Here is a 13633-nt window from a genome sequence, read left to right as displayed (position 1 = left end):
GCAGAATGACTCAAAGTCTACACCGGACCCTCTCCATTGGAAAGTTATATGAACAAGCTTTCCAAGGGTATGTGGAAGTCCAAAAATGGACCTTTGGATCAAAAGATATGGTTTGTTGAAGTTTAAAGAGTTGAAGACTTTGAAAAAGGTTTAGAGTGAATCAATGATTGGAAATCAGAGGTTCGAGGCACATCAGACAAAAGGCACAATCAGCAAATTGACGATCGACGATTGAAGGTCCAGGGCAGTCAACAATCACATATCACATGTCGGACGCACATGAAACATGGCATATTGGAAATCAATGACTGGTGAATTGCAAGTCTAGAGCATATCGACGTTCGATGATCTATGAATTGCAAATAAGGTGAATAGGCAACCAAATAAAAGTGTGATATGAAAAGTGCGATGTGAATAGGTCGATAATGTTAAAACTGCCGAGAAATATGCCAACAACGTTAAATCGCCAGGAAATCATAGAAACAAGTTAACAAAGAAATTTGTTGCAAAACCAAGGGGAGACGAACCCTTTTCTCTCTCCTATAGCGGGATGCCTGACAGAATACGATTGGTTTTGATAAAGCCACATGGCATCTAACGACAACATGATGTGGTGGTACGAAGCAACAAAACTTATAACTTGTTGACTTTAAAGTAAAAATACACATAAGTATTTGTAATAGTATTTTATTATATATAAAAATGTACAAGTGATGATGAATGTTACAATGAGGTCCCACATATATACCTAGGCAAGTGTCCTTTCATGACTGGCCATGTCTTTTAGACATACCTTTTCACTTTAACTAATGATTATCTAACATAATCATTATTTTGATTATTTATTATTTACATTATTTATTTTTATTTGATTTCATGTAATTTATATTCGTAACATTGCCTTTTCCTTCAAAATCTTTGTCCTCAAAGCTTATCGTTGACAAATTTCTTCATCTTAATCGCGAACAATTTTTTTCATTTTTCTCTCGTCATTTTTTATAAGTGTAACGGTTCATAATTTTCTTCATGTTTGTCATCTTGACATGTATAATTTATTAGTGATATCCTTTTTTATGTTTTATTTCCTTTTCATTTTTTTCTTAAATAATATATATATATATATATATATATATATATATATTTCAAATAAATTTTTTAGTTATTTATTTATTTAATTAGATTAATATGTATATAATATAGTATATATATTTAATTTTATGTTTAACTAAATATACGTTGAAAAACACTGTGAGGAATGGAGGTTGTCGGATCGAGGAGTTACCTTGGAGCAGGAGATCGTGGGTTGACCAGCGGAATAGTGGAGTCAGAATGTCCAGGAAAGGGTCAACCCTAATGGTGGCACAACGACCCGTTTAATTTCCCTTGTGAACACCGCAGGTTGAAGCGTCGGGTTAGTGGACAAGACTTCGTTGGGAGGTGTCGGTGTTGTAGTGGTAGCCGAGGGCGTATAGGTTGAGGGAAATCAACAGTGGGAAGGAGAATGGTGTTGTAATTATGGAAGATGTGTAAGCTAACATCCCATCATCCTCATTTGCCAATGTCATGTCAATATGAACAATATTCTGGTGCTCTTGAAAAGGTGAGCTCTTTCCTGCCTCTCTTGGGGTGGTCGCTACTCCCATTCTGCACTATTTGTCATTTCAGCTTCCAGTGTTTTCAATTTAGGTATCTTATTCAAACTTTCATCAAGCAGAAAGATATTATCATTGATGAGAAAATTCAAAAAGTTCAAATACACTCCCTTTTCATGCATCTTTGCAACATTTATCCATGGATTATGATGCCTAGGCACTTGCCAGAGGTACTCTAGCATTTTTGCGATATTATGGCATATGTTGAACTTATCATAGAACTGAGTATGTGACCCAGTAAATTCAATGACCACGAAAGTTTCCAAAAGGTTAGATACAAGATACTCTTGTGAAAGTTGATGTCCTTCAAAAAGAGTAGCCATTGTTGGTAGCGGACTTTTATTTGACATCCAATCATTCAAAACCTCCACCATCTTTTCCCTCAAATAAAGGTTCTTGACATAGAGTGGACTCACCATAAACCTGATAATAAAATTTATGAAAACATCCAACACAACTTTGCCTTTGCATATCCAAGATGGGTGATTGACTAGATATTTTGCACAAACAGGAATTTCACTTAGTTTTTTTAGGGTTCTCAAGCACTTCTGAAAGTCTTAAAGAGGTGAAGCCACTTCCCTCATGGTTAATTTCAAATCTTCATAAAGATGCTTTAATATAGGATCCAAACTATCTTCTTCAAAGGCATTTTCGTCTTTAGTTTTCATATACCCATTTTGACTCTGCATCTCATCACAATCATTGTTGAGATCATCTTCATCTTCACGTGGATCTTCTTCATTATGATAAATTTTATCTTCTCCATTATTAAATGTAATCTTGTGTGCATCATTCTCATCATTTTGATCATGGTTTTCTTCCTCCTCTTTCCCATAATCCACTTTTTCTTTTTCAAGCATGTTATCTTCATGATTATGTTCACAAATATCTACTTCTTTTTGTTATTCCACATTTTCCTCTTCATCATCATCAATGCCTTCTTCAACATCTTCCTCATTGTTATGACATTGTTCATCTTCTTGTTTCTCAATATAGTCCTCATCCACATCATCTCCATCTAGATCGTCATCTTGATCTGTATCATTCGCATCCACATAAAGATCGGCTACATTTTGATCCTCATCTTGATTTATATCAACTTCATCGGAATTTTCAACATTATAACCATCTACTGCTTCATCTTGTTTAGTTTCATCATGGTTATCATCTTCCTTATTATCAATTTCCTTTAGACAAGCTTTAACTTCCGCATATGATTTTTCCCTTTGTTGAAGCTTTTCTTGAATTTTACTAAATTGCTCAATAAATTCAGGACGTAAATGTAATGGAATATTGTGTGGAAAACAATGTTCAAATACTCATATGGTTATATTGTGCGGTGGATAATGTTCAGAGTTTCACATGGCTCTAATACCACTGAAGCAACAAAACTTGTTGACTTTACAGTAAAAATATACAAAAGTATTTGTAATAGTAATTTCTTATACATAAAAATGTACAAGTGATGATGAATGTTACAATGAGGTCCCGCATATATACCTAGGCAGAGGATCGAAATTATTGAACCAATTTCCAGATTTAGAGGCTAAGGATTTTCAAACACAGTTGAAGAAGAATGAAGGAGCAGTTGCAGAGAGACCTGTTATGATAGAAGAAATGCTAAAACTTCAGTTAGGGACTTGTTCTACTTTCAAGGGAAGCATTTGACCAGATATTTCTTTTGGCTGAATGCAAACATATTTTCCTACAGTTGTTCTAGGACATATAGAATATTTTTAATTATATCTTTTCATACATGAACTTGAGAGATATTTAAAATATCTTTGTTTCTGTAACTATGTAATGACTATTATTTTGCAAAATTGTCATGTAAAGCACTATATAAACAATTTATGAATATGTAAACGAGGTTGGATTATGTATGAAGAAAAGGGCTCTGCATTGATGTAAGTCGTGGGTTGGACTCAAACTGATCAATTTACAAAAATACTGAGAGTTTTGTTCTCGGATTCACGTGTCATACAATTGGTGATGTCCTTTCTTATGTTAAATTGTTTCTCTCTTTAGTTTCCATATGTTTTTTCGCTCTTTATTGTTGTAAGAAGATTAAAGGCCAAATTTTCTTAAGTGTACTTTGCTCTGGCTTGTTAGAAATATCCATGTTTTCTTTCTGATTTTAAATATAGAATTCATCTCAGTATAGTCTATATTTAATTAAACTTAAATCAAATTCATTATATTCACCCCACAGACACTCTATAAGATCCAAAAGTTTGGATATCTTGCCTTGTTACAGCTACTTTGTCATTTTGTGATTGATTACCAAAGATTCATGACTCAATGCCCAATGGAATTTTCCAGTATCTTTCAACCAACCTTTTGAAAAACCCAACTCGAACTTAAATAACTAGCCTAAAATCTGAAGCAAAAATCTAAATCATATTGAGAGATCCCTCTCTGAAGTTAGAAGGGTTAGATCCAAGCTTTAAAAGTGGTTTTGTGGTTACCATTGTAGTTTTCTTCCTTAGCCTAGGAAAATTATGAAGTGATAACACGCCCCCTGAATCGAGATCTATAAAAGCAGGCCTTGTGGGCGAAGGAAGATCATGTTCTCGCTCATTTGTCAGCATCCACACCACACGGGACATTGAAGGCCTCAACGCTGCAGCTGCTTGTGTGCACAAAAGACCAATTTTAATCACTTTAATCGCTTCCTCCACTGAATAGCTTCCCTCCAATGTGGCATCCATAGCTTCTAAACCTCTGTCTGCTTTATAGAGTTTCCATGTCTGTTTGACCAATATCAACAAAACACAAAACGTTAATGAGCAAAAATGATGTGGATACTTTGGAAAATTTCAACCAGAAAGATGAAATCCATATGAGCCATACTCCTTCGATGAGAAACTCCGCGTCTGGAGCCAAACTCTGACTCTTTCTCCCGCTGATAATCTCAAGTAGAAGCACTCCAAAGCTGAATACATCTGCTTTCTCTGTCAGTTGTCCACGTAAGGCGTACTCAGGAGCCATGTAACCTCTGCTCAATGTCAACAGCAAAAATTAAATCTCCACATCCATCTAAATCATATGAAGCATATTCAGAAGTATGAATTGTAATGGGTTTATTTATAGTTCAATTTATTTAATGATGATTATGACCTGACCAGAGTGAATGTTGGAGAGTTCTTACAAAGTTCCTGCAACTGTAGTGCTAAGGTGGCTCATATCTTCTGCAAAGAGTTTGGCTAACCCAAAGTCTGCTATCTTTGGTCTGTAATTCTCGTCAAGTAAAATATTACTTGCTTTTATATCTCTGTGGACTATCCTAATTGCAGATTCCTCGTGAAGATAGGCTAGGCCACGGGCAATTCCCACCATGATTTCATACCTCCCTTTCCAATCAAGTAAATGACGTCTGGTTGTATCTGCAATTAATAAATCCATAACATTCATAAAAACATTAACCAACTACATTATACACAAACCTAAAAAGAACAGAAGAAATAAAGGAAAAAAAGAAAAGAAAACCCAATTAGAGTGAAGAAAGAGTAGAAACCGAATAGAAACTTGTCGAGACTACTGTTGGGGAGGTATTCATAAACTAATAGCCTTTCCGAGGTATCAACGGAGCAACCAAGCAATTTGACTAGATTCCTGTGCTGAACACGGCTGATGAGATTGGCTTCATTCAGAAATTCAACATCTCCTCGCCTTGAACTCATATACAACCGTTTGATTGCAACCTGTCTTCCACCGAGAAGAACCCCCTACACCTCAAGTATGTTGAAGGTGTTAGTGCCTATCAATCCTCACAGTCACCAGTGATCAAATGTACTTTTTTAATATGATTGATAGGGTTCTAGGTCAAATTTTTATAGTTTCAATAGGTTTTCAAATAAAAATTTGGTCACTGGTTAGTGTGTCTAGGTATGTTGCTACTCCCTTCATTTCATGGTGAAATTGTCATCTAAATCATGCCATCACCCATTTTGATGTGTCATCAGTGAAGTGTCTTGATCACTATCTCAGTCATCATCTCATGGTTAGTCATGTTTTAAGGTCCAAATCATCAGTTTCATAATCCATTAGATGTCATCATTAGGTCAAGTCATCAAAAAGGTCAAAAAAGAGTCATGGCATCATCTAGGTCATCAATGTGGGAGTAGTAATAGGGAAAAGTGTTCTATAATGATCTCTAAAGTGCATGTTGATCTTTATTTAGATGTAATTATGCATAATGAGGTTTGAAGCTGCAATACATTAGCGTTTCATATCATTTTGTGAAAAGACAAAGTGGGGCCACATCACCACCTAAGAGAAAATCGACCCCCCAGCCTATAAGAAGACCAAAGGAGAAAACCATTTGCTCATTCTACCCTCATAAGACATCACTACACCATTAAGAAGCATTTCCACCCTTTGAAAATTAATTTCTTGCCAAAAAAGTGCCAAATTCCCCCCCCTTCTTGCGTTTTTCTTAGATGCGTTGCACTTTTCTCCAAAGTGTTGCGTTTTTCTCAAGGGAGAAAAATTAACCTTTTCAAGGGATTTCTTCATCAACCACAGGTTCCAACACATTAGTGACAGGGAAGTTGGAGTCATTTTCCCCTCCTCTACCTTTCTTTTGTTTCAATTCATCCTTGAAAACTCTTAAAATCACCCTCTCCTAAGGTTTGTTGCGTTTTTGGTCTCAATAGTGTTTTTAAATCACTTGCCATGAAAAACCCTAAATTTTATGCTCAAACACCCTCCCTCACCCTCCATACACCTTCTTCAAAATTTCTCCTCATCAATTTCCCTTATTTCTTTCATTTCTCTACAAACCCTAGCCTACACTACACTTTCCTAGGCTAGGACTGTGTTTTCAATTTTTATGCCCATTCCCCTCACTCATTTCCTAATTTTTCACCTCCCTACACTCCCTAACATCTATCGCTACCATCCAAAATTTCCCCAAAAATTTAAACACTCTCAAACCCCTCCATCTCCCTCCATTCACAAAACTGCCCCAAATCCCCTGTTTTCCTAACACTAAACCCTAATTCCCCTTCCTAGTGAGCTAGGGTTTCACAATGGATATAGAGACCACAACCACTGATTAGAGGAAGCATAAAGGAGGTCATATTATCAGGTATGAACCCACCAAAGTACAGGAAATCATTGCTTCACCATTTCTCAAGAAGTCATTCCAAGATGCAGGCTGCCTTGTTTTCTGCCAAAAGATTGAAGAACTGGGTTTTAGCAATAAATTAACAAGCACCTTTTCCACCAATCTAAGGAGGGATAAGGAAACTATTGCAGGGGTCACTTTTACCATTTTAGCAAAGGCCATTGCCATAACCACTAGGATCCCAAATCATGGAGAGGTTTGGTTCAAAACGACAGACCTAGATATTGAAAATTATAAAACGTTTTTGAAGCCTCCTTACAAAGCTGCTCCAAAGCATATTTTTCCTTTTAGACACTTGCTTAATAAGTATGCTCCTCTCATGAAGATGATCATGAAATATTTCACATGTGAGGGTAGGTTTTCAAGGATATATCAGTACCATGTTAGATTACTAATGCATTTCATAGGTGTTAAACTTCTTAACCTACCTCACTACCTCTACAGAAGCTTCATCAAAATGGAAAAAAAAAAGGTACATAGTAAAGGGAAAGATCACCAATCAAGCTTGTTCCATCATGTCTTGGTGAAAAACATTGTCTTCCATCAGCTTACATAGGTCAACTTGTCTTGGGAGGCATTCATGCAGTCAGCTTCTCTTTTGCCTACTCTGACTCAATCTAGTAGTCTGATCTGATGATAAGATCATAGACAATTATTAAGGCATTACAGACTCATGTGCATGGATTTACCTATTTTACATTGTGCAATGGATCGATAAGATTGTGAAATACTTAGACAATGAAGCAGTTAAAGAACATAATAGATAAACACACATAAACATAGAAATTTTAATAAGGAGTTCACCCAACACTCCTGGGCTACGTCTCCTAGTCTAGCCTTCGGTGGTGACCTCTCTATTATGTCTTCAAAAGCAGAGTTTTTACAAAAGTGAGCTCAATTTGAGTCTCACACAACAAATAAAAAACAACAAGGATTCACTTGGATCCCCCAAGTCTTTCTAAGTACACAGACTCTCCTCACTGACTCTCTGTCTCTATTTGCTCTATGTCTCAACACTGCTTGCCTCTGTTTCTGTCAGTCTGTGGCTTTAAATCCAATCGACGCTGCCTGTTCATTTCTCCTTCTCGAGCTCTCTGGCTTCCTGGCCTCTGTCTGCTCAGATCTCCTTCTCAGCGTTAGCAATCATTGCTAAACGCTTTCAAGGATGGTAGCCACCTATTCTGTAACGAAATGAACCATCGGGCCTTTGAAATCCCCAAAATTAGCATTCTCTGTTTACACAGAGAAATACACTAAAAACTGTGAAAATTCGCCAATCTGTCGTTTATCGAATTTGAAATGTTATCAATTCCACCTTATAACTCCTATCAGTTCCGCCTGTATATTGACATCGCATCTCCACCGTTGATCTGAGAGATCCAGATCCAATGGCTATGGTTCATTTCGGGCAGCTCTTCCGTATGGGGGTTAACCACTCGATAAGGGTGGTTTTCTCTCTCCTTAACCTGGACACGTGGCAGCTAGTGTATGGGATCGGGCAGAGCCCGGCCCAAACCACTTACCGCCTTTGGCTTGCCGAAATCCCGCTTATATCGTGATTTTCCTTTGTATTTAAAAATACATTAAAACATTGAAAAACCCCGTAAAATGGCTTTATCAAACTTCAAATCATATATAAAAACATTAATAAACCCTTTCAGGTCCGATTTCATCACATCGGCGCTTTTTCCTTTATATTTCATTTATTTAACGAAAATGCAAAATACAAAGGAAAACCCAGTTTTCCGGATCTCAAAATATATATAATATCATCTATATTTTCATCGGGTCCGGCTATTGTGAGTTATGTTTATATTGGCCTCGCTCCATTGTAATGTTCCGATGTGATGTTGCAATGCGATTGATCGCAATCACATATCGCACATACCCCAGGTCGTTTGTAATCACTCCTCTGTAATTGCCGACTGCGATATCGTGATTCAACTTGGGCTGTTGATCTGTGCGCTTGATCGACGATCCTTGTTCACCGCGTTGATCATTATCGCAATATCTATGTGGTAGCCTCTGATAGCCTCCGCCGATTGTGATATATCGATCGAATCTGGACCATTGATCGGCCAGATCCAACAACTCTTATGCAAAGTTGCTTTAAGCCTCCAATAGGCCTTATTTCCTTGTTTTCTTCATGTTTTTGCCTCCTGATAGTATAATCCGCTATTTCTAAGAGTTTTTCTCATGCGATAGTTTTGAATGTTTGAAGACTTAGAGGGTATTTTGGATCCATTTTGGATCACGCCTTCCCATTGAAAAAGCTTTTGGACCACCAAAAGTTTGTTTTTAAGTATCAATCAAGTGAGGATACAACTTCCCCACTTGCCCAATCTCTATCCATCTTGCACTGCTTCGTTTTGAACCTTTGAGTTCGATTCTGAGGTACTCAAAATCCCCTCTGCGCGTAGTTCTCACCTTCCTGTCCAGAACTGTATCTTCCTGCAACTCATTGAGATATTCAAGCAACAGATCATCAATAGAAGGCAATTGACTTTGCTCTTCAGGATCTTCAATCAATGAAGGTTAATATAGTCTCAAGTTCTCTGCATTAATGACTGAATAGATATGCATATAAGCTGGTAAATCAAGGCAAAAAGCGTTCTCACCAATTTTCTCAAGTATCTTGAAAGGCCCATACCTTATTGGCTTCAGCTTTTTACCTTCACCTTGCATTTTGTCTTTGCTGATGTATAGCCAGACTTGATCACCAACTTGGAAGCTATGCTGAATTTGATGCTTATCATGCCTTGCCTTGTACTTGGCTTGGCTCTTTTCCAGATGTTCCTGCACTGCCTGGTGAATTTCTTGGATCTGTTTAATGAACTTGGTTGCTTTGTCCACATCACAGTGTCCATCAACTGCTATGTCTTTGTTGAGCCGTAAAAAGGGTCTTTTTCACCTCTATTTACCCCACATTAACTTATCAATCTAGGAACGATTTGTTATCTCAAAGAGTGTACTCAATTTGAGGTGGTCATTTGTCAGAGTAATGTTAGTAGTATAGTGCTCAAAATACAAGAGTAAACGGATGCTTAAAACAAGATCTACTTACAACAAAGCACTTTAAGACTTAAATCATGCATTCAGAAAACTAAGCGAATTATCAGTCAAGGGTACAGTGACAGTAATTCATCCCTTTGTAAACTGATGTAACTAAAGATAATCAAGGAATAGATCATCAACCTGGGAACTAGACAACAAATGTCAACGCTTACTACAGTCTTAGATCGTTCAAAGCAATGACAATGCAAATAACAGGAAATGGAACAACAACTAAAATGGAACAACAACTAGGAAATGGAATAGCCACCTTATTCTACTGAAATAAAGGCAGCAATCATATCCTACATAAATTAGATAACAATATTTAGTCTAAGAATAAATCGGACAGCAAATGGAAATAGAACGGCAACTGATTAGCAATGAAATATAGAACAACACTTAGAGCCAAATGTAAATGTACAATGAACCAAAATAGATAACACACATGACACGCTTTAATATTGAGAGAAACAGTAATCTGACTTTGATACCACAAATATGAATCTCAATTACAAAGAATAACAATTGCAATTTGTAATTGAACAACAATGTCAGTTGAACAACAATCGCGATTAAGTGTAAACCATAGATGAATACAGTAATACCAACTTATGAATGTTACAGCCCGGTTACTTTGTAATTGAACAGTAATAGCATTTTGTGAGGAGCGGTAATGTTATATCAATGATTAACGGAACAACAATGTGTTACAAAGTCAGAATGAACAATACGACATTCCTGCCACAGAGAATGATATTGTAAATATAACAGAACCGTGATGTAAAATAACAAAACACATCAAATTACCAAACAAAGCTGATAATGAAAATCACACAAATTAAAGATAATGGTACAGGAGCAAGTGTTCCACCAAGGTCGGGCCCTTAGCCTCCAGGGACACACCGCTTGAGATTATTCCAGGATCAAAGATGGAACAACAACCAGATTTATATTAAAGCATTAAAGCAGAGTTACAGTGGATCACTTCTCAATGAGAGTCGATGATCAAAGTTTTAAATAAAAAGAGAAATTACATAAGAATAACAATAGGTCGTCCCCATGGGCTAGCAGTACTGCCCCTTTTTATAACAGCTGAGCAGAGATATCAATGATGCAAAAATAGTTAAGATAGCGATCCCTTAGGATCAAAGGATCCTGAGGGATTTTCCAAACTGTTAATTCCCAGTTATCCATTTTTTCTCTTGCGCCAATTCGATATCTCCTTTTCCTTTCCTTGGCTGATACGCTTCAATTTGGATCACCTTGTCTACATGTGGTTCCTTGCCAAAGGGACAGCAGTTAAATTTTCCCTGTCTTTTTCTTTGGGATGGTAATCTTTCATTTTTCCTTTTTTCTGCATAAGAAAATGGAAATTATTAGTTGTTTTGCGTTACACACAAATCCCATAGATTTTGCCATAATTTCTTATTATCTACCTAGTTCATGATGCAAAGAGGTTATGAGTTTTAAAGAAAAGATGACAAAATAATCAATAAAAACATACCTTCTTCACTACTCCACACACCCCCCTGCTTACCCTTTTTCATGCCCTCATGAAAACATTGTAGTTAGCATGTAAGGCAGTGAGAGAGTAAGCCGGAGACGGGATCCCATGTGGTGGTCTACAGCCATGATGCCTAACTAGGTGTTTAAAAATATGGCCTGTCTGACCCTTAGGCATCTCATACAGGGCTTGGTACCTAGGTGCAGGGTGCCAAATAATCGGACTCCTGAACCTATATCCTAACCAAGATGGCCCTGCCCTCAAGATAAGTTCACCATAGAGGCTCAAGCGATCAGTGGCTAACTTAAAATTCTCATAATTAAATGGTTCCCTGAGTTGGATATTCGGATTAGAGGTCTGATATCGAAATTTAGCAGCTACAATGGTAAGGTCCTTGATGGTAAAGAAGTATTCTATCCCTTGCCGATTGATTGTTGTATGAATGGGTCCTAATGCTTCAATCACGCCTAGAGTCCTTATGAGATTCCTATGTTTATTCCACAACTGTAATGGATCTCTAGGCTCGACTCTTACCCATAATTCTAATCTGTTTTCTTGTGTTTGGAAGGCATTATAGGCTTTAAGCCATTTGATTTGATTAACTCCAAACGAAATAAATGCCTGCAATTGGATATCCCCAACGAAAGGGTTGGGGTTCTGCTCTGTCTCTTGATCTAACACAAGGTTATGCAGATAGAATTCACACAATAATATTTGAACCTTTACTCCATAGTGCTTACAACAATTTATAAAATCATCAATAGTATTAATTTGTATAGGGACTCCTTCTTTGACAGCCTTAATTTTCAATTGCAAATATCGTTCCATTAAAAACAAGGCATAATTCTTAGCATGGGCTCTACATGCTAGGACGTCAGTGTACAAAGAGCATAAGGTATCCATCTGTTTGATAACTACATCTAATCTATGAGTTACCTTTGCGACTTTTTCTTCTTCCTTTCGCCATCCTTCAAAAGCCTGGCTTTCAGACAGATTGGCATTCCTTAGCTGTTGTAATTCTTCATACTTTTCTCTAGGAATCGTTTGTTCTGTGATTTTTTCTACTGCTTGTTGAGCTTGCATCAAACCCTCTTGTAGGGTTATTGTCCTCAGATCACTGTCCCACATGGTAGTGGTAAGTGGAAGGTTCACTTGAATCTTCTTATTGCATCGTCTCGTGTTTATGGTTCGCATTTCTTCAGAGAGTTGTGCCTCTGTCTGAACTTCTTTGTCACAGGCCGATATATCATCTGTTTGCACTTCAACATGGGCAATAGTTGAATGCTGTTCCTTTTGGTCTTGAACGGCAGACTGCACTTCAGCAGGGTTTTGAACGGCAGACTACTCTTCAATAGGGTTTTGAACAACAAAATTCTCTTCAACAAGTTTTTGAACAACAGGCTGGACTTGAGTCCTCCAAACCTTTTTCTTGAGGGGTCTCGCCGGATTGGTTGCATGTCTTACCCCCGAGGTCCTTTTTTCTCTCTTTCTCATTTTCAAAACCCTGATTTGTTGTCAAATTCGTGCTATCACATTCAGGAGTCTTTGCTGTTCTTTTCGTAATCTTTTAATTTCTTCTATTTTCTTAGAAGGAACAGTTGTCTGTTTACTTGGACCTGGACTGTCATCTTGACCAATTCCCTGGTCTTCTTCTTGGGGTGCTCCTTTGTTGTTCTGTTCAGGTTGCTCAGGAGTAAAAACCCTAGCCGGTTCTGTTATTTCTTGGGTGACTTCTTTTTCCACCCCTTCTTCTCCTTGAAATTTTTCCGGTGTAGTCTGGCTGGGAACAGATTGTTCCTCTTCTGTATCACTTTTCTCTCTTGTCATACTTCTATCATGAACAGAATGATTCTCTTCTTTTTCTTCCTCGTCGCATAATTCTTCGAGTGCATTTTTGTCCTGAGCAGAACGCTCTTTTGGTTCTTCTTCAATATGGAGGCCTATCAGGCTGAGAGGTTGGGCATATTCACCCATATTGGCCAGAATTTGGGCCAATTCGTCCTCTTGCAATGGATTTTGCAATGGGCTTTCTTTGCGTTGCTCTGTCTCTTCCTCCGCCTGCCCAGGCTGCTCAGTCTCTTCCTCCGTTTCTCCTTCCTCATTTCCTTCCAATCCTTTCTCATTCTCTTCTCCTTTCAATCACAGGGGTTGCTCATTCCCTGAATCGTCTATCTCCATTGGTTGGCTAGTATTCCCTTGGGAATTTTCCAGCCTCCCTCTAATCCATGCCAATCTGATTGATTTCCTCCGTTTCAATGGTCTATTCGATGTACTGGTAGCATGCTTACGTTT

General features: G+C 37.6%; 1 protein-coding gene across 1 annotated transcript; it reads right to left on the bottom strand.

Moving 5' to 3' along the window:
* Positions 1-2209: 2209 nt before the first annotated feature.
* On the bottom strand, positions 2210-5335 carry LOC149218101 (cold-responsive protein kinase 1-like). The gene is made up of 6 exons (XM_089386478.1): positions 5170-5335; positions 4804-5038; positions 4506-4650; positions 4167-4402; positions 2620-2903; positions 2210-2517 (listed from the first exon to the last, which is right to left on the bottom strand). The coding sequence occupies exons 1-6, from the start codon at positions 5333-5335 to the stop codon at positions 2210-2212; spliced, it is 1374 nt and encodes a 457-aa protein (XP_089242604.1).
* Positions 5336-13633: the final 8298 nt, after the last annotated feature.

This window comes from Pinus tabuliformis, chromosome Q (assembly GCF_031772625.1).
Source record: "Pinus tabuliformis cultivar Carrire ecotype Pingquan chromosome Q, CPIR1, whole genome shotgun sequence".
NCBI classification, from domain to species: domain Eukaryota; kingdom Viridiplantae; phylum Streptophyta; class Pinopsida; order Pinales; family Pinaceae; genus Pinus; species Pinus tabuliformis.
Note: the sequence above shows the minus strand (reverse complement) of the source record. Positions and strands in the feature narration are given on the sequence as shown.